Source organism: Schistocerca americana, chromosome 1, assembly GCF_021461395.2.
Source record: "Schistocerca americana isolate TAMUIC-IGC-003095 chromosome 1, iqSchAmer2.1, whole genome shotgun sequence".
Lineage (NCBI taxonomy): Eukaryota > Metazoa > Arthropoda > Insecta > Orthoptera > Acrididae > Schistocerca > Schistocerca americana.
Window position 1 is genome coordinate 1,213,816,272 of NC_060119.1, and position 22,656 is coordinate 1,213,838,927.

General features: G+C 42.2%; 1 protein-coding gene across 2 annotated transcripts in view; it reads left to right on the forward strand.

Annotated features, from left to right (window-relative positions):
• LOC124619829 overlaps positions 1–22,656 on the forward strand; it is a 1,389,509-nt gene that overhangs the window by 1,209,839 nt on the left and 157,014 nt on the right. For both annotated transcript variants that reach the window (XM_047146446.1, XM_047146440.1), the window contains one exon: positions 16,657–16,776. In XM_047146446.1, coding sequence (XP_047002402.1) covers positions 16,657–16,776 — 120 coding nt within the window. The remainder of the gene's footprint in view (positions 1–16,656; positions 16,777–22,656) is intronic.

Here is a 22,656-nt window from a genome sequence, read left to right on the forward strand (position 1 = left end):
CAGGAGTGTATTTCCTGACAGAAGTTGCCGTTTGCCTCTCAGGCATTAGGAGGAGTCTACGGGTCATAAATACTATCTTTCAGTAATTTTACAAGGCCAGGAAACGTTCATATTAATGAATAAATGAATAACTTTGTCATAGCTGAATATGTTTGATCTTATACGAATTATGTCAATTGTAAGGTCAAGTTGCAGACTATGCGCTGTAGTCGGCAGTCGTCGATTGGATGTCTCTCGATCTAGTCATGCGGTAGACAATGGTCTCGTACCCTTAATAGTTAGCTTCTGATCAGTGTAAACAAATTCATTTTACTGTGTTTCATAAGTAAACGCACCATAGTGGCATCCCTTGTAAAACTTACTTGCATAAAAATCTTCTTCCCGCCTAATTACGTAAAACATAGACAGTAGCACTGCACTTTCAGAATCCGACGGCGCTGCTACAGCTCCGCAAGCGGACGTAAAACTACGAGCGCATCTCCACATAACAGATGGGAAGAATTCCTACGCGGCGGCTCACTAAGCCAGTTCAAGGGCGTTCTGGCTTAATTATCGCAGAACTCGGGTAGCAGAGCGTGGCCAGTTATCCCGTACGCACTTTATACCACCATCTACTGAATCACCGGCTAAACTGAGACAGTTCCGGAGGTTTAGTACGAGTGGAAGGTTCTTGAAGGTGGTGTCCAGTTGAAAGACTTGCAATAGGTGGCTGAAATTCCTGTCCAACGACTCCAAACCACTCACGCTATGCATTTTTTTCTGCTTATGGCCAGTTGTTTCGTTCTGCGGTGGCACATTCCTTGTCTTGTCACGGACGGGATGGTGAAGCACTTTGTGTCAGCTATGCCACCCTAAAGCCGTGTTCCCTGGTGTGCCTTCCTTCGTTCACACAAGATATCGTCCTCAGAAAGCGACGAGACGAATTTATCGTCCAATAAGGTGCTATCGGTTTTGGTAGTGAGTGGTCTGCACCAACAGTTTTAGCCACTTTTAGTATGATTACAATAATCTATTACGGGAAGAAAAATACGTTCCCATTCTATACCTCCTGCATACGGATTCTTACCTAATAACAATGTTTCTGATTATGCAACTGAACTTGCTAAAGGCGTATTATTGACTTTGTGCATTACAAGGTATTTATGGCACGCCTATCACGGAAGACGATTAACTGACTGCTCTGGTTCTGGAATGAATATTCAAAAATCATTTAATAACGAAAAAACATAAATTCCAAAACAAGAAATCCTTATCTTCCAATAGGTTCCTCTACGCTGGGGTTTAACAGTGATAATGAGTTTCTTGAACGAAACCATTTCCCCGCGTAGTTCTGTCGCTAATATTTGTAACGAACAATTACTTAATACGATGTGCCTAACACTTAATGTGTATGTGTGATGAAATTTTGGGGGCCTCTTTACTGATACAGGATCATACACTCAAGTACGCCAAGGCGTTTAAACAGGGTACTGGCACTAAGGAATCATTTATTTCAGGTGAAGTGACAACCCACGCAGTAAAACAGTTTCACTCAATAAAGGTACGTTTTAGTATTAAAAAAAAAATTAATACCCGCCAAAAAGTCGCACTTACTACGCAGAATTTATTTAACGCTGCAAACTCAACTTCCGACAGAATGTATATTCAGATTTACATTCAATGAAGACCGCTCCAAATAGGCAAACCCTACCGCTGCAATAGTACACGCTCGCAAGTATGATATGTGACAGACGACGTTCTTTGGCAGAAAACAGGTCGACAGTATTTATTTTTTCCAGAACAACATATGGTGGTCACAGTCACATATATAATTGTAGACACTGGACAGTATGAGAATAACACGATTTTGTTCTTGTTTCTTGTCTCTCTTGTCATTGGAATCTGCAGTACACCCTCTCCGTCAATTGTACGAGCATCAAGCTGCAGAATGGCGATTTTTTTTTCTTCAAATCAGTCTGGCTGCCCTCACTGCAGTGAAACTGTTTCTCCCATGTTGAAATCGGTGACCGCTTATTTAGAAGATCAGTGCTCTGGTTCCTTTCTTACCCGTATTCCTGGGGATTTTCTTCTTAGAGTTACTTCATTTAATTTCTATTCTTCCGTATATTTGCTCTAAAATGTGAAATAACCTCTCTCCCCCACCAAAAAAGCAATTCTATTGCACTAGTAACCCATGTAAACAAATTATTGTGGTTATATTAAAGCAGTTTATATTTTAAATTATTATTAAAATCATAGCATCTGTAGTCCGTTAAATGTGAGCTTGGCAGTTTGATAACTTTTATTTCGGAGCGGCAGAAAGACAAAAAACTCACCATAGAACCGAACATTTGATCCGCATCCACTCATAAGGTGATAAAACTAGTTCATAAAAATAACTTGAACAGAAAAAACACAAATTTCATTCCTGTTCAGTATCGTGGCGTAATATACAGTAATCATAAAAATAAAACGGCCTGATTGTCTTGTAGTTACTATTTTGCAGCTGTTTGTAATGCGTAGGGGTTACAAATTTATGGAAACATTTTTGCCAATATTTATCTACATTCGCTGAATGTACAACTCTCTTCATCGAAAAACTATGTTTCTTTTTTTTTAGCTCAAGAAAGTGCCAGTTATTTAATGAGGCAAAGCCACAAGTGTCGTCACTTAACAATTATCTTCGCTGTAATGGAACCGCTTCTCTATGCCTGTGTATATCGGTCTGTCTGCGTCTAGCCAGAACGAGGTGATCATGAGGTTCAGCAGAATGCCGCTCAGCGGCGCTGCCGTCTGTTTCGCGGTCCATGTGTCGCCTCCGTCCTGCCACCTAGTTGCCGTCTGGCACACTGTAGGTCAAAGATCTAAAGTTACACCGTGTCCTTTTATCGGAATATGTTTTGTCCAAACATTGCCTTAACCTAATTACATGCTTGTAATATCTTTCTAAATCTTACTGGTATATTGGCTATGAAGGGAGAAATTTTAAAACAGATACCGGTAAGTAAACATAACCTGAGTTTAATCAGACCTCATGTACCTTGGATAGAACATCAGATGTTAATAGAGATTCCGCCAACATAATTGGTTACTGGCGTTTTGAAAACATGTGAGCTCACGAGTCTTCACGGGAAACGAAATTTTGACGGTCAGTCGCGAGACATAGAAGCTACAACCCTAACCCCTTGAAGGCGTCCTCCGCAGATTAGCGCAAAACATTCGGATTCTCAAAGAAACTCATTCGATTACGTAGTAATTGCCTGGAGTATTTTAATAAGTGCAGTAAAATGAAATGGCTGTCTACTTAGTAGTGATTCACGGGGTGCAGGTGCAGAGAGGAAAAGTGTCGCGATCACCGGGACGGTACTTTCGCAGCACGCCGGAGCTATTTGGAGGCGTGCAGCCATTATATTAGCAGCTGCGCCTCGTGTTGTGTTGTGTCGTCAGGCAGCAGGCAGCGGTAATGGCCGCCCGGCCGCACCTCGCCCAGAGCCGCTTTCCGCGGCTTCAATTAACGCCTCCAGCGGACGTCCAGGTTCAAGGCCTCTGGGGAAGGTCTGTACATGGCCTGTGGTCGCTAAACTCCTCACATAAATGGCAGCGCCGAGCCGAGGTGACAGCGAGATAGGCATCTACCAACGGCGAAGGTACAGAGGGGTCGCAAGAACTTACAAAATACATGAAGGAAAGACAATTTAACCCACACATTACTAGTATTTTTTTGTCTCACTGAGTATCATTGGGGTCATACAGACAGCAAGTAATTTACGCCGGACATGTTGGCACTATATTTGCTGTTGTTGTAGCCTTCAGTCCAGAGACTGGTTTGATGCAGCTCTCCATGATACTCTATCCTGTGCAAGCTTCTTCATCTCCCAGTACCTACTGCAACCTACATCCTTCTGCATCTGTTTAGTGTATGCATCTCTTGGTCTCCCTCTACGATTTTTACCCTCCACGCTGCCCTCCAATACTAAATTGGTGATCCCTTGATGCCTCAGAATATGTCCTACCAAGTGATCCCTCCTTCTAGTCAGGTTGTGCCACAAATTTCTCTTCTCCCCAATTCTATTCAATACCTCCTCATTAGTTATGTGATCTACCCATCTAATCTTCAGCATCCTTCTGTAGCACCACATTTCGAAAGCTTCTATTCTCTTTTTGTCTAAACTATTTATTGTCCACGGTTCACTTCCATACATGGCTACACTCCGTACAAATACTTTCAGAAAAGACTTCCTGACACCTACATCTATACTCGATGTTAACAAATTTATCTTCTTCAGAAACGCTTTCCTTGCCATTGCCAGTCTACATTTTATATCCTCCCTACTTCGACCATCATCAGTTATTTTGTTCCCCAAATAGCAAAACTCATTTACTACTATAAGTGTCTCACTTCCTAATCTAAAACCCTCAGCATCACCCGACTTAATTCTACTACATTCCATTATTCTCGTTTTGCTTTTGTTGATGTTCATCTTATATTCTCCTTTCAAGACACTGTCCATTCCGTTCAACTGCTCTTCCAGGTTCTTTGCTGTCTCTGACAGAATTATAATGTCATCGGCGAACCACAAAGTTTTAATTTCTTCTCCGTGGATTTTAATTCCTACTCCAAATTTTTCTTTTGTTTCCTTTACTGCTTCCTCATTATACAGACTGAATAACATCGGCGATAGTCTACAACCCTGTCTCACTCCCTTCCCAACCACTGCTCCCCTTTCATGCCCACTCGACTCTTATAACTGCCATCTGGTTTCTATACAAATTGTAAATAGCCATTCGCTCCCTGTATTTTACCCCTGCCACCTTCAGAATTTGAAAGAGAGTAATCCAATCAACATTGTCAAAAGCTTTCTCTAAGTCTAACAATGCTGGAAACGTAGGTTTGCCTTTCCTTAATCTATTTTCTAAGATACGTCGTAGGGGCACTATTGCCTCACGTGTTCCAACATTGCCGGCCGCGGTGGTCTAGCGGTTCTAGGCGCTCAGTCCGGAACCGCGGGACTGCTACGGTCACAGGTTCGAATCCTGCCTCGGGCATGGATGTGTGTGATGTCCTTAGGTTAGTTAGGTTTAAGTAGTTCTAAGTTCTAGGGGACTGATGACCTCAGATGTTAAGTCCCATAGTGCTCAGAGCCATTTGAACCATTTGTTCCAACATTTCTACGGAATCGAAACTGATCTTCCCCGAAGTCGGCTTCTACCAGTTTTTCCATTCGTCTGTAAAGAATTCGTGTTAGTATTTTGCAGCCGTTGCTTATTAAACTGATACTTCGGTAATTTTCACATCTGTCAACGCCTGCTTTCTTTGGGATTGGAATTATTACATTCTTCTTGAAGTCATAGGGTATTTCGCCTGTCTCATGCATCTTGCTCACCAGATGGTAGAGTTTTGTCAGGGCTGGCTCTCCCAAGGCTATCAATACCTATTTGCTAACTAACATAAAAAAATTCATTCCAGTTGTTCAATGTAACAGTTATGTCTCTATTTTCATAAACGTTACGTACGAGAAACAAAAAACAAAAAAATATATATTGGGGTCATATTGACACCAGCGGTACTAGAAGGGGTGCAACAGCTGATGCAAGAAACCATAAGAATGGATAAAAACATAAGCGGAAATATTTTCATTGTTGCAGGTTTTTCGTGTAGCAGTTGTTCTACATAGCAATCGTCATTATGTTTTCATAAATGTTACGTTCAACAAATGAACAAACAATTTAATTTTGGGTCATATTGACTTCGTTTGCACTCACAGTCAACGCAAAAACCGTGAATAAACTTTAATGTGTTGTAAATATAAAAATGAACGAAACATCATTTTGAAAATAGTGGTTTTGAAAACAAGGAATATATATATGTTTCCAATGTGCTTATGGGGTCGTATTGAGCCCAGAGGTACTAGGAGGGTTAAGAACTAACAGGAAGAGGTACGTGAGATCTCCTACCCCACATCTTCTACCTACGAGAAGAATTTTTTCTCTCGGTCTGTGGCTGTATAGGACAGTGTTGCCGCAGTGTTATTTCTGTAGAGTCATTTCGTCCTCGTAGCATCATAATGAAACAACTACTACCGAACAGGGGTAAATCGCCAACATGGCTTATGTTGCAACAGTGCTCTTGGTTCACTCACCTCCCACCTATACAGGTCGCTCGCGTTCAGCAATGGAGTTCTTGCACTACTACGCTGAGGTTTTAAAGGATCTGCCAGTTGAGGACTATTAATAATTTATGAGGAGCAAATAAAATCTGTTCTTTTTTTATTGAAGAACTTATTACTAAAGCTCACCTTCACTTTCGCCTCTTTGTCCAGAGTTCCCTCTGTTCCCAATACTTCTTCATATGGCCTCTATACTGTTGCTATTGTTGTTCTGTCCACGATCTTTTGGACTCTTCAGTCGACTTGAAAACCTTCCAAATTTTGTGTTCTGCTCTGAAACATGTCCCATTCTCACATCAGGACTTCTCGGGTGTTGTATCTCTCAAGGACCTTCCGAGCTGCTTTAATACACGCGTTGTTCGAAAGGTGAACATTTTTTAGAGCCTTATTTTGTCCGTTCTGCATAGGTGTTCAGGAAACATCAGCCATCTGATCTCCGAGTTCCTCTCCACACTGTGGTAGACATCTTCATTGCTCTTAAGATTACAGCCGGCCGCAGTCTGGAACACTCTCATGATTTTTCGTAGGATATTCCTGTCCAGGCTGTCCAACTTCTCTCGATCGTAGCTCATCGGGAGGCATTCACGGCCGTACAGGCATTCTGTTTTGGCCTTAGTACTACAGTGTCTTTGTTTCGCATTCCAGGAGATGTACTTTTTATTATGAAAGTTTTAGTCAGCCTACATGCTCTCTCCTTTTTTGATATCCGAGCGCCTATCACAGCTTTTTGTAGACCACTTTCTTGTATGGTCTCACAGAGGTTCTCGAATTTCTTTACCACCTAAACTGATTTATTTTTAGGTTCACATTTGTCGTTCAACATGAATTCTGCCGTGATCCTCAGCCCCGTTTTGCTGGCGATCCTTTCTAGAGGGTTGATCTGCCCGGTCGCCTGCTCTGGGCTCTCCAAGAGCACCACTAAGTTGTCCGCAAAGGCCAGGCAACTGACTTCAATTCCTTGCGATTTTCTCCATAAGCAGATCGGACTTATTGCTTTATTTTCAATTCTGATTTCCAGATTCTCACAATCTTTTCCATGACACATTTGAATAATAGCAGCAACTCTCCGTCAGCTTGTCTCACACCTGTCTTCATTTCATATACACAATGGAAAATGTGTTCTTTATTATAAATCATACTAAAGCCAGTGTACAGTAGCTGTCATAAACAACACGAAATAGATTTTATTTTACTTTCAATTTTTCTTTAGAAAGTTTGTGTGACTTGTAGTTCATTTAGAGCAATGAAACATTTAATTTACTTTATGAAATGTTTTTCATTAACGTAGTCCATTTCAGTAATATTTATGGATGGAAACAGCAAGAGACGCTTTTCTAAAAAGGTGAAATATGATAAAATCGAAGCAGTGTCACAACTTTCAATAACGGTTTTTTCTGTTACACAATTCAAAACATGGAACAATACGTAGCCCATAGTCGGACGACTTTCAACAGCAACGCGACTGCTTTTCCATTGTTGCATTGTCGATCGGTGCAAAGTCGCAACACACCAACCAATAAACACAAAATAAACTTTTTATACTTTCGCTACGTTGGCTCACTCGGCGTACAGTGAGTGGTCCACCTGGTAGCCTAAAACAAGGGACAGACGTCACTGCACCAGGGAGAGATAGGTCTTACGGAACTGTTACTCAACGCACGTAAATTCGAACCTCCTCGTGATTGTCTTTCATATATTTCAGTCCCTTCCCATTGTAATGCCCTCCTATTCTTTCCCTTCTTCTTATCTGCGTACTCTTCTTCCCCGTCCTATTTCGCCATCGCTCATCCCCTGTTCTTTTTCGCTTCCTCATTTTTTTTCTCCCGTCACGAATCTTCGTCGCCACGGAAACTGCGCCCAGGGCACACACGCTGAATGCGACACACTAGTTAAGCTACTGCATCATTAACTATGTTAGGAAGAATTTTCTGGAACTGCTTGTTAGGAGTACAGTGAAACGAAGTCGATGAGCATTAACAAGGAGCAACACAGCAACCGGGGTTTTGAAATTTTTGCATATTTATGGTACGTGAAGTTCAGAACTTAAATATCAATCAGCCTAAGCAGTTCTATGCAACTCTAAAAAATTCTTGAGAAAATCGACTTTGTAGTTATCCGGACGTATTTAATATCCTAACGTAAAGTCCATTTTTGTGTAGTAGAATGGTCTCCTGCAACATTGGTAATCCGAGTCCGATAATCGACCACTGCAGATTTTTAAACAATGGTGCATGTTCTACGAGCATTTGGTGAAGCTTTACTTCAAGCTTCACTTACACGGAAAGAAATCGGTAGCGCCCGAATGTGATAATCGCTGGATCGCTGGATCTATCCTATTTTCGGACATTATTTTTTAGTTTTTTTTTTTCGTTTGTTCAACTACCTACATCATTTAAGTATGAAATTCGTCAGCTGTACACTGATTGACGCATATATGATTGTCATTTCTTAAAAATGCACATCTTCTTCTTTCTAAGTACATAATGTGCACCAAAATACAGTTTTCATTGCAAATACTATAAGTTCTCAGTTACAGATCTCTTATTAAATACTGTTAAAAAAAAGATTGTTTGCAATACAAATAATATTTTGAGAGGTGGCATGAGCCCCCTCTCATATTTCTATCTTACGATCTTCCTCTCTAATTGCATGCGGTGAAAAGTTGCTATTCCTTCACACGCGGACTTCCCACGCAGCGTCTCTCGTCACTCAGGTGGTCCGGTGACAGGCGGGCTCTTCTGATTTTGAAAGGGTAAGCCGACGGGTGTGAGGGAGTCGAGTGAATGCTTTCCAGACGCCGACATTGTCAAAAGACACGCCCGGAGGGGCCTGAAGTAGCGCCTGGGCTAGAGGTTCCGTTACTTCGCAGAAACTTAGCGTAAACACTTTCTGGCGGCCTACCAGCGAGGCGTGGGAATGACTTGTGTTCCCAAGCAGCCTTGGCGCGCAAATTCCCGCGTTTTCTGCCGTATAGTAACTGTGATTGGCTTGCTCAGGGCATAGCTCCGTGACGTAGCAAAATCGGCGCAGAAATTGGCGCCAAGAATCTCCATTGGTGGAATGGTAGCGCACCGGCAATAGAGTGGAATTTTCCGCCGGTTTTCGAGTTGCTGATTGGAACGGTTAACCACGGCCACTGTCGTGGGGGCGTGAATGTTCTGTGTTCGGTTTGTACGGGTGCTCTTGTGGGAATCGGCTCTCGCCTTTCGGTCGGAGTACGTTACAAGACAGAGCTCTCGCTGCTCTGGACAGCCTGCCTTCCGTTGGCTGTCTAATATACTTTTATTTAATTGTAACTGTTTGACGAAGTTGCTGAAATTTCGACTTCAACGTAACTTTCCGAGTACAGTTGGCAATTGAGAGTTCTGCGTACAAGTGGCCTATGTTGTCTGTCTTGAGCAGTTTTGGCTAAAGTTGACTGTATTGGAGTTACAGTGTGACTTCGCTTGTTAAAATCAATCACTGTACCATCAGTGATTGTGTGGCGAACCTTCTTCGTCTCCCTCACAGGCGCATTTGTATTGCTAGGAAGTCTTTAGTCTGGAACAACCAGACCGGGATAATTAGTTTTGGGCTATACTCGCGACATTACAATCACCACGACAGGACGTCGAAGCAACCAGCCATCGCCTCCGGTACGCCAGATCGTGTTCTTGCAGTTAAGAAGACAGTTTGGTAATGTATGTCCACAGCACCGGCAGATAGGGATTTTCCTAGGTGATAATCAGAGCTAAGCAGAGTGCGCCTGTTCGTCTTTTTCTAACTTTGATCTGTCTTGGGTGTTCATTGTCTGAGTTCTCACTAATGTAGCAGCAATTAACGCTGGGTTGGCTGTGTGTCTCTCTTAAGACTTGAGTTGCAAGGAATTGGCTCCATATAGCACTTCGTAATAAATGTCACAATCTAGTTTAGGGACAACTTCACCTTCACAGCATTTATTTGAGTATCCAATTTGAGCCAATGTGATGTATTGAAAATGTTTCATGTGTTTTGTTTATCATTTTGATTTTAGTCATAATGAATCATGTTGTTATTTTGGACAGAACTTTCATTCTGTTAATCGGTAGAGCAACCTTTCATTTCTCACTACGTTAATGAAACTTTCCTTTATTTAACTTATTTATCAAATTAAATTATTGCAGGTGCCAAACTCTTTTCTACTCCACTTGCAGGGTCGATTACAGTCAGTTCGCGTTTCTTTTTAATCCATGTACAACAGCAAAAGTCGGAGTTAGAATAGGGGGGGGGGGGGGGCTTAGGGCATCCCTTATATATGAAGATTCTAGAAGAATTTAGTGTTAAATACACTGCTAGCCCCGGCACCTCGCAATTTTTCATCTTTAAGTATTTTACGTTTCACGGAAATGCACGTAGAACCTGGGCCTTTGTTTAAAAATTCATCCCATCCAAGAGTCGAATCCAGGCCGCCCAAGAGGGAGGCCAAACTGTACTTTCGAAACAATGGTCTTATATTGGCGTATTAAAGACTCTCTAAAAACTTCAGAGTCGATTTTCTCGAGAGTTTTTGAGAGTTGCATCGACCTACTGTGGGGGTCTCATATTTGAGTTTTGAACTGTAGCATAAATGTAAAAAAAAAAAAAAATACCGATTGCCATTTGCTGTAAGACAAGAATAACAATCGAGGTTTTTGAAATATGGTGCTACGGATGTATGCTGAAGAGCTGATAGGTTGGTCGAGTAACTGTGTGAAGTATTTTGCTATGGTCTTCAGAAGAGGTACTGAATCTAATTCAGAAAAAAAGGGCCTCGAGTCGCAGCTGGACCTAGATGAGGGAAATGCCGATAGAACGCGTCCTGTAACCTAAATCATCGTCGGACTATTGTGGTACTTGGAAATGGTCAAGGGCCGAAATCATGAGTGTACAATAGAATAAACGTTCCACTCATTCACATGCAGGAACTTTCAACAGTATTATATGGCTGTGGCTCCGAGCTAGATTCTAACACAAGGTGTCAGTAACAATAAAACCTAAGCCTTATGGTAAATTTATTAATACTGACAGTGAACCTAGTTTTACAGGTTCTAAGGTTTGATATGATGGTGATAGTAGGCGAAACGATGGAATAAATAACGACATATATTAAACGATGCAGACGATTTTATTCACGAAATATTCAAATGTTCGTGCATCCATAAAAGATGTTGTTTCTTTTATTAATAATGGTGGGAAGAACATGTGCACTTAATTCATTTGACACTCCGTTCCCTGTGCAGTAATAACCACATCTTTACAGTCCTGTATTCCCACATCGACTAAAAGAAATATATTTTGCTACGTTACACACCTGCGTCCTAGCTTTGTAGGTAATAAGAAGCGTAAAATACTCTTTTCAGTGTGATACAACTCAGGAGATCGACAAGAAAAATGCTGCTAAGGCAGCGCAGTGCATTCCATCTGGCTGTTATACGCGTCCCGGCTACATGTTGCTCCAAGCAAAGTGGCGTTCAGACCTGTTCTCTTGCCAGATCTTACTCTTTGCCTGAGAGGCGCATAAAATCGTTCTTTCACGCGCTGACATTCACGTGAATTTTAGAGTTACAACAAATTCGAAGCGCAGCCACGCTTAATCCATGTCACGCTCTGCATTCGTTTCGCGGGCTTCTCGGTCCGCCTGCGAAGCACGAGTTATGCTTCTCGCTCACCTTTACTGAGCTGCGGGCTAGCGGAACCGCGGCGACCACACTCACCATATGTTCTCCAGTTTCGCCTCGTAGACGAAACGTATGCTTCAGGTTTTAAATTTTTTTTTATCGTAAACCGGTCTTACAATACTTACTAATGTGACCCCGTACAGGCGTTGGATTCACGGTTGCTGCTGCAAACTACCTTCGGAAGCAACATCATAACCTAATGTCGTTAAACGATTCCAACATTGTAAAGCACTTTGCGTACCGGTATACGCATTTTATATAGCTTGTGGATAACTAGAAAATGTGTTCTACTGAAAGGACTTCGAAATACATAATGTAGAAAATCAAGTACGATTTTTTTTAAAAAATTAGAAAATTTATCGCAACAGATCAGAAAGCTGTTAAACAAAAGTTAGCAGTAATATAATATACCAGCTAAGGTGTGGAAAGAAAGCGATAACATTCCAAGTATCATCATAATAATAATCATCATCATAATCATAATCATCATCATCACGAGTTAGTAGACATCAGTTGCTTGATAAAAGCTACCTCTAAATTTCCCATGGTCCACGATCCAGTGATTTACATCCGTTTTGCTCTTTTGTTTCAATGCCATGTACCAACCTCCCATTACGAGCTATTGTAATCTTAACAAAGAACATTGGCCTGGCTACAAATCCCGTTCACTTCCATTTCTTTATTTTATTGTAGTCGTACAGATGTGAAATTTACGAGACGAAGTTTCTCGCAGAGCGAAAGATTGAAGTTTTTGTATGTTCATCCTTTTAGCAAGCCGTCTCTGGGACAACGGCCGTTTACTATCGTGACAAATAAAAAAACCTACAACCGTCCTTATGATTTTATTTTATTTTGTCACTACCAGTTTCGATGCTTCATTGCGTCATCTTCAGGCTGTTTTGATGCGGTACAGGTTGATACGATCCCCATGCATAACCTATCAGTTGCCAGCACTACTGGATTCGCAGATAATGTGTCAGCACGCCAACCATATGGATAGTTGGAGTGCTGACACATTATCTGCGAATCCAGTAGTGCTGGCAACTGATGGGTCATGCATGGGGATCGTATCGACCTGTACCGCATCAAAACAGCCTGAAGACGACGCAATGAAGGATCGAAACTGGTAGCGACAAAATGAAATAAAATCGCAAGGACGTCTGTAGGTGTTTTTATTTGACACGAAAGATTGAAGTGGTTGTGTTTTGTCAACAGCAGTGGTCGAGATGGGTAACCATTGGCGGATGGTGGTCATTGGGGAGAGGGGTTATTTCCCACCGAGTGGAGGGAGAAACGGCAGCTTGAGCCGACTTGGAAGAACTGTAATGACGGCCACTGAGTGTTGACTCGAATACGCCTGTTGCAATTTTACCAGAACTATTACCTTCACTTTATAAACTCGCTACAGTGAAACAAAGGACACTACAGAGACTGCAGCGATAAGATGAGCTCATTGCAACACAGATTGTATCAAAAGTTTTTACAAATATTTTATGACTAAGATTATGCAGCTGACTCTGGGTTCGCCAGGGCCACATGTGGTATGAAGGCAGCATGAGTTTCCCATTTCCTTTTGCGATTGCCCCAGATGATGAACACTTCAAAAAAATTTATTTATGTTAATATGTGCTGTCTGTTCTGTTGGACACGTCCGAGAGAAGAGACACACATAAAAATACATAAATGAGTGAGGACGTCTCTATGTACTTTCAGCGCGGATGCACCATATCTTCCGAACCGCAGCGGGAATTTGAGAATGCTACGAGCAGTAGGGCTAATGAATGGAAGTGCTACTTACGATTGACGAGTTGAGAATTTAGGCCGAACAAGAAGCGTGCCCGAACGGCCGAGACGGTTACGTAACCACTCTAGAGAAGCGGAGCATCCGCCTTGGAGACCCGGTCCGGTATAAATTTTCAACCTTCACCATTGATTTTTTCAGTACCTCTAGATGCTTGAAGTATTGATTTCTCGTAATACATAAAGTTTATTTAATAGCTGTTTTGCGATGATTATTGTCCGACTCTGTAGTTCAGTGACAACCTGTGTGGTTGCTATGCGAATGACTCGGGTTCGATACCCAGTAATTCTGTTTTTGTTTTTTTTTCTTTTCTTGGTGTGAAGACTGAAACAAGGTGCACTGACCCTTGTGGTAGTAATGGAGAAGTAACTTGAGTGAGACGTAGCGACACCAAGGTCGAGAAAGCCGACAATGGCCGGGAGGGAGGTATAGTGACGGCACGTCCTTCAAAACTGTATCCGAATGACGCCACTGGCAGAGGATGACACGGCGGTCGGTCGGACCCGATTGGCTCGTCCTGACCATAATGTGTTTTATTTAGCTTCACTTTACTGCATATTGAAATGAATGTTCGCAAAATTGTAATTAAGTGATAAATGGTGTTTGTCATGTAAAATCTAAATGCACAAATGGATATAGGGCAGGAGGACGCACTGTTCTAGTTGGCCACATTTGTTCTTATAAGTTTCTTTAACACACATCTCTTATATAATGAAAAACCATAGCTGAGCTGATTTACATTTTTATTAATTTCTTATGTATTATTCTATTGTTCATACCTTCAGAGGTAGCAAAATGACTGTGTTAAAGCCGGCCGGCGTGGCCGTGCGGTTCTAGGCGCTTCAGTCTGGAACCGCGTGATCGCTACGGTCGCAGGTTCGTGTCAAATGTAACTGTCTTAATCCAATGTTGTTGTTGTAGTCGTCAGTCCGACGCGGCGCTCCACGCTACTCTATCTTCTGCAAGCCTCTTCATCTCCGAATAATTACTGTCACCTACATCCTTCTGAATTTGCTTACTGTATTCATCTCTTAGACTCCTTCTACGATTTTTACCCTGTTGATACCATCCTTCCACCTTTCCCGTGTCCTTCCTCGTCTCCTTCTCCCTTACATGGATCCTGAGAATGCTGCTCGCGGTAGCCTTTCCTCTTCCGTCCTAATTAGATATCCAGCCCGAGTCAATCTTCTTTTATTAATCCTTCGGACAACATCAGCTTGAGAGTGTATGTCGTCCAGTTCCCGGTCTTTTAATATCCTCCATTCCTGCGACTGCGTGTCCCTCTTGGGGCCAAATATTTTCCAGAATATCTTTCTCTCGAAGACTAGCAGTTTTTATTCATGTTTTACTTAATGTAAATGTTTCACAACCATACATAGCTCGCGGGAGAATTATGCTCTTGTAAAGTCTGATTGTAAGACTTCTCGAAACTGCTTTACTGCATAGCACGTTCCGTAAGCCATAATATAAACTATTTGCCTTTGCGTTTCTTTCCTTATTCTTTGTTTCTGTTCTTTAACGGTTCCCAAATATTTTAATATATCTACTCTTTTAAAAGTGAATTCATTAACTATCAGTGGGGTTTGATCATTGGGTGCTTTACTCACGACCGTGTTCACAGTTTTCTCTTCGTCACTTTGTAACCCTGCTTTAATAGCTATATTTCTGTAAGAACTTGTCATGAGCTGCCTGTCCTCTTTGCTTGTTAGGACAACATCGTCCTCATATGAAAGCCGATTTATTGTGATATTACCCAGTTTTATTCCACCTCAGTTTAATTTATGGTGTTCTCTGTCGATCTTTCCTAAAAGTAAATTAAAAAGTATTTGAGATCGTGTGTTTCGTTGTCTAACACCAGTTCTCACTTCCGTTAATCCGAAAAATTGTAGACCACAATAGATAACAAAGGCGTGATCAGTTCAACATCTACATCGATGCTCCGCAAGCCACTGTGCAGCGCGTAACGGATGGTACCCTTTACCACAAGTCATTTCCTTTCCTGTTCCACTCGCAAACAGAGCGAGGGAAAAACGATTGACAATATGCCTCCGCATGAGCCCCAGTTTCTCGTATTTTATCATCGTGCTCCTTAACGCGCAGTGTACGTTGGCGGCAGTAGAATCGTTTTGCAGTCAGCTTCAGATGCCGGTTCTCAAAAATTTTCTCAATAGTGTTCCTCGAAAAGAACGCCTCCTTTCCTCCACGGATTCCCATTTGAGTTCGCGACACTTGCGCGTTGTTCAAACTTACAGGTAACAAATCTAGCAGCCTGCCCCTGTATACCCGATGTGCCAAGCGGAATTAGCCGAGCGGTCTAGGCGCTGCAGTGATGGACTGTGCGGCCGGTCCTGGCGGAGGTTCGAGTCCTCCCTCGGGCATGGGTGTGTGTGTTTGTCCTTAGGATAATTTAAGTTAAGTAATGTGTAAGCTTAGGGACTGATGACTTAAGCAGTTAAGTCCCATAAGATTTCACACACACAATTACCCGATGTCTCTCTTTAATCCGCCGGCCGCGGTGGCCGTGCGGTTCTAGGCGCTGCAGTCCGGAACCGCGGGACTGCTTCGGTCGCAGGTTCGAATCCTGCCTCGGGCATGGATGTGTGTGATGTCCTTAGTTTGGTTAGGTTTAAGTAGTTCTAAGTTCTAGGGGACTGATGACCTAAGATGTTAAGTCCCATAGTGCTCAGAGCCATTTGAACCATTTTTTTCTCTCTTTAATCCGACTTGGTACGGATCCCAAACACTTAAGTAGTATTAAGAATAGGTTGCGCTAGCATCTTGTATGCACTCTCCTTTACAGATGAAGCACAGTTTTCTTAAAATCTCTCAACAAACCGAAGTCGACCAGTCGCCTTCCCTGTCTCAGTGCTCCATACTCGTTCCATTTCATATCGCTTTGCATTGTTACGCCCAGACACTACTAATGCTGTTTCTGAACATTACAGGTTTGTTTTCCCCATCTCTACTAACTCTAGTGCTGCGCGACATTAACCATTGCGAAGTGTCCGACTGTACGTTTGGTGTTTGTCTGCAGGCCTACCTGGCAGCGGTGTGCAGTGGTCAGGACGTGCGCCTGGCGCTGACAGAGGGCGGCGACGGCGCCAGAGGGGACCAGCTGGTGGAGGCGGCGGGGGCGGGCGAGGGCCCGCGGGAGGTGGGTGCTCAGCAGCATGGCTTTTATGTGCAGATTAGATTAGATTCTGTTTTCGTTCCATACACCCGAAAATGAGACGGTTCTTGTGGGTGTGGAACATGTTAGAAATTGTAACATAAAAAAACATAGAATATATTAATATTATTCCCACTCCCCTGGTCACTTTTCAGGAGATTGTCAAAATATGTGAATACATTACAGTAAACTGGAACTGCTAATATTTACAGGACTAATACACTGCCACAATGAAACAGAGTTACGCACGTTAAACAAATTTATCACACACAAAGTACCTAACATTGACTCCCTTGTGACCAAGTGCTGTCAAAACTGGAATCTAAAAGACAATTTTACTTAAACTGCTCTAACAAGTATTCATCTATAGAGTGGAAGTCGTTGCCTATCAAAAAGTCTTTCAAATTCTGTCTAAACTGTGATTTACCTGGAACCAAGCATTTGATGGTTACTGGCAATTTATTGTAAATGTATGTTCATGAATATTGGACCCCTTTTCGGACTAAGGTAAGTGATTTTTAGGTCTTTATGTAGATTGTTCTTACTTGTGGTATTCATACTGTGTCGAGCTATTGGTTGGAATTAAGAGACATATTATTTGCAACAAATTTCGTTAAGGAATAAATATACTGAGAAGCAGTGGTTACAATACCCAGTTCCTTGAACAGGTTTCTTCATGATGTTCTTGAATTTACACCACAAATGGGTATTATTATACACTTTTGCACTCTGAAGACTTCTGCTCGGTTTGACGAGTTGCCCCATAATATGATCCCATATGACGTAACAGAATGAAAATAAGCAAAGTACGGTAGTTTTTTATATTAATATCTCCTACATCTGACATCATGCGCATTGGAAATACAGACTCGTTAAGGCGGTTCAGCAGTTCTGTGGTATCCCCTTCCAATTTGAAGTCCCTGAGCAGGTACATCTTTAAAGTGCTCACCCAAGGTGCGTGGGTGGAAATGAGAGTGTTGCCGAAGTGGAGGGGGAGGGTCTTAGAGGCAGACTGTGAGAAAGGAAGTTTGGTCCCCGCCAACCTAATTTGTCTTTTTACTCCCAACCACAACAGCTCAAGTCTATACTATTTTTTTCTTTACTCGCTGTTATTCTTCCCAAAAACTTTGATGGTAGAATACGTTATCTGAGAACATATTACACGAATTCACAAACGCAAATTAATTTCCCCTGTGAAACCTTTTTATTCAGATTGTGCAATTCATTGTTCTGAAAGTTCTGTATTCGTTACTTTTGCTGGAACTCATGTAGGACCTATTTCGAAAGTTATCAAATTTCAACGTTTTCGATCTAGACGGCATCCATAACAATCCAGTGAGCTAATATATAGATTCAGGAAACTTGATTATCTCGAAACTGTAGAGCAATTTTTACTTATTTCCAAGACAAGTTTGTTTTGGCTCAAACGTAATTAATTAAGAAAATATAATTAATTAAAGATTTCAATCCGCCCAGAATTTCAGCTTATGTGGTGACCAAACCATTACAGGTTTCTGGAGTAGTGTTACCGATGGGCTAAGTTTTCTGAACCCAACGACATCAATACCAAATATATAATGGCCATAATGAAGAATTGCATAATTTTTACTATCCAAATTTTAATAATCAATTTGGATGCTATACCTAAAAGTCAGGTATTCCCACAGTGTAAGCATAAATTGGTTTTTTACATTTTAATAGCTATTGCTCAAATCGGCAATTTGATAAACAAAATTTGACAGTCATTATTACATCTATTTAAAAAGGAATAATTTTACCTTGGGAATTCTCAAATAATAATCACATAACTAATATCACGTAACATTCTAGCGCGCGTCCAAATCATGACGAAACCCCGCAACTCCGTGACGTTGTTTCAATCGTGTGACACGTATACGACGCGTTGGGCAGAATTCTGGTGAAATTGGGCGTCAATGTGCTATCATTAACACGCCTTACGCCTCATATGAACATTTTTTCGCATACGTCGAAACCTTGCTGTTTTGAAGCGTCATCTAGTTCAAGGCTGACGTCACAGGGGGTCATACTTTTCCTCGTTATAGAGGAAGGCTGCAAGCACTTTTGAGGCAAATTTCACACGCCACGCCATGACACACCACGCGCCGCCATGGGAAACAATTACTGGTTTTCGGAAAAGTGACAAGTGTAGCCTCTTTCTTTGCCAGTGTAGGTACAAACGAACGAAAGGGGTGACTAGAGGACAATGGAAGAAGAAAATAATTCAAATAAGCTTAGTGCCGGAAAGCAATGGTTGCCCCAATATGAAGTATGTACAAGAGCAATCATGCCAATGCTACAATACTGTTAGTCTAATAACGTTCCTTATGGTAAAAAATGGTTCAAATGGCTCTGAGCACTATGGGACTTAACTTCTGAGGTCATCAGTCCCCTAGAACTTAGAACTACTTAAAGCTAACTAACCTAAGGACATCACATACATCCACGCCTGAGACAGGATTCGAACCTGCGACCGTAGCGGCCGCGTGGTTCCAGACAGTAGCGCCTAGAACCGCTCGGCTACCTCGGCCGGCTATGGTAAAAGAAATCGTATATGGTACATGCAAGATGGTACACCGATACACTTTCACGGGGGCTGTTTGGGAATACGAAGCACGAAGCACCAACAGCAAGTGTGTTTGCCGTGGCTAGACATTACCATTGCCTCTCATGTCCCCTGGCTTGAACCATTTAGATATTTTTGTGTTGAGATATTTCAAAGCTTTGGAGTGCTACAGCTCTATTTATACTGATGATAACTTCTGGTAACCCACTGTGAATGGTTGCCAATCCATCTGGAACACGTCTAGGATGTTTGAACGTGTATGGGCATCGATGAGGAGACTTTTTGGAGCCTCCGTTCAATTTAATACTTTTGTGATGTGTTTTTCAAGAGCATATTTGAAGTTTGGATGCTCAGAGCCTCTGTTCATGTTATCAGATGTGTCTCAGAGAGACCATTGGTTTCTGGAACTATGTTTATTAGCATTATTTGCGTGTTTCATTATTGTCTTCTTGCCCCTTTCGTTTGTATCCACAATATCACCAGCCTCGCTTTGACCTGCGAAATAGGGTTAAAATACCCACTAGTCCAAAGTCAACAATTAAAGATCAGAAGCTGTACAACTGTTTTCAGGAAAATTGCGGGAATCGACCACTGGACTGGAAGAAGCACTCCGCTAACATTGCAGACACCGCCTCCAGCTGGCTCCTAGTAACTTCGGTCGATTATCTTCGCAACAACAAAACAAGAATACAGTTTAAGCCAATAGGAAGAGAATCCCAAACAACCACCACACTAAAATTTCCAAGGAAGAAAATTGAATTTATTTGCTTCAGTTAATACTTGACAAGTGCATCGCTTTTATCCAGTACCACCTCCAGCTAAGGCTCCATAGACTGCTCTCAGACCACTTGCTACTGAACTAACCCACGCACACTAAACTGAATAATTCGCCAAGATGAACAGGAAAGTGCCTGTGTACAGTTCTATACCCATAGACAGGAACGTACTATCATATGATTTGTAGGCTTCCGTAATTGTAAGCTTTCTACTCTTACCGTAGCGAAAAAGCAACTGTTTCACGAAGCGGCATTAACTCCCGACTTGCGGAGTAATAAACACATTGAAACACAAACTCCCCCCCCCCTCCCAAAAAAAGGTCCATGACTTGCCATCTTGCGTGCTCCAAACCGCCCAACAAAATTACGTAGCAGTTAGCTCTTTCATTCAATCAGAATCAAGAGCAGAATGCGGGCATTTTTAGTGACCATTTGCACCCACCATTAATAGCGCTTCCGTAACGTGCGACCTTGTGCCACGATTTTCAGAAGTTTCTCTTCAAAAGGTGATGGAAGACGTCGAGAAAATTACACTACATCTATAACCACAAAAATACTTCACAGGTCACTGTACATTACATCGCGGTGGGTATATCGTACGAATATTATCAGTTTTGTTTTCTATTCCACTCCCATATTGACCGAGGGAGAAATGACCGTTTATATGACTTCGTGCGCGCCCTAATCTCTATCTTTTCCTCTTGTTGCCAACGGGAGATATTCGTCGGATGCATCATAGTGGTCACACGGTCATCTTTGAATACAGATTCTCCATATTTGCGCAACAGAGTTCTGCAAGAACTACGTCACCTTCTTCCAAGGATTGCCTTTTAAGTTCCCCGAGCATTTCTGTTACACTTTCATATCGGCTATACCAACCTGTTACGATCCCAGCAGAGCACCTATAAATTCCTTCGATGTCTGTTGTCATGCCTACTTCACAAAAAACTCCAAACACTAGAAAAATATTGCGGCATTGATTGCTCCAGCGTCTTACATGTGATTTACTTTACAGATACAGTTTCTAGAATGCTTCAAAAAATCAGATCCTTCCATTAGCATTCCGTAATTCTGATTTTAAGCGGTAGTCTAATTTTTTATCGCTTCTTAGTATTACTCTTAATACTTATGTGGTGTGACGCGCTCAAGATGTTCATCACTAATTTTTAATCAGGCAGTATAAGGTCCTTTCCTTTGGTTATAAGTATAAGCTCACATTTATCAATAGTTTAAGAGAACTGCCATTACACCAAGTGAAATTTTTATCCAAGTACTTCTACAATTCCTTACGATCCTCCAATGATGTCACTTTCCTGTAGATAACAGCATCGTCGGCTAACAGTCTTGTAATGCTGCGGATGCTATCTGATAAATCTTTTGTATACACACATCAACAAAAGTGTTGCTTCACCCCGGTATGACGTGCAGGTGTGTTGCTGTTATGACTGTTCCTGTACCGATCGGAAGGTGGTCCCAAACGTTGTTTGTAAACATACACATAGTTACCACGATCGCTGTCTACGGGTGGAACACCGCACCCTAATGGACTGCAGCATTTCAGTTAAAAGTAAAGCAGGGCCGAATTAGATACCCCTGTGGAACAGTAGAGTCAACATCCATCGTGACATGAAGAATAATGGCGACCAATGATCGGGTCCGCATCATCACGTTACACGTTTTACAATGCTTGTCAACCAGGAAAGTTGCTCGACCTGTGCAACGGTAAACTTTCGAGTCAAAGGAACCGTGGGCTAAATGCTCCAGAGCTGAATTCGGCGCCAGAAGAGGCTACAGGACGTCATGTTTTGCATCATACTGTTAGGAGACTATTGCATGAAGCGAATGTCCATTGCCGATCACCACGGCGAGCGTAACGTCGTATTCCACAATACCATGGTTTCCGTTACAGATGAGCAAGAAATCGTGCAGAATGGACTCCCAAGGATTGGCATAGGGTGTTGTTTGCGGACTACACTCATAAGCGCAGAAAACATGTTTGGAGAGAACCCTGTAAAATCGAACACCTCCAACATTGCACTGCATATGTGCAACAAGGCGATGGTGGAGTGAAGTTCTGGGGTGGCATTACATGGGGCCACCGTACACCTCTCGTGGTTGCTGAGGGCACAGGGACGAGATTTCGCAACCAACAGTAGGACCGTATCGCCAACTTTCAGGAGACGGTTTCACCTTGATGGACTATAACTCGCATGCTCATGAATCCGTTATCGCGGACAGTTTCATTCACCATGTTAGGATCACCAAGATCGAGTAGCCTCTCTGTTTCCCAGACATGAACCAAATCGAACACATGTGTGATCGATTGGAAAGAACTGCTTTAGAAAATCGAAAACGACCACCTACTCTGTGCGACTTTCGGCGAGTTTCCATTGAAGAGTGGACAAATTTGGACCCAGGAGGGGTTGATCAGCTTGTCGATTGTATTTCACGACGAATGCAAACCTGCATCCGAGCAGGGGATCTTTCACTACGTTCTTACGTTGC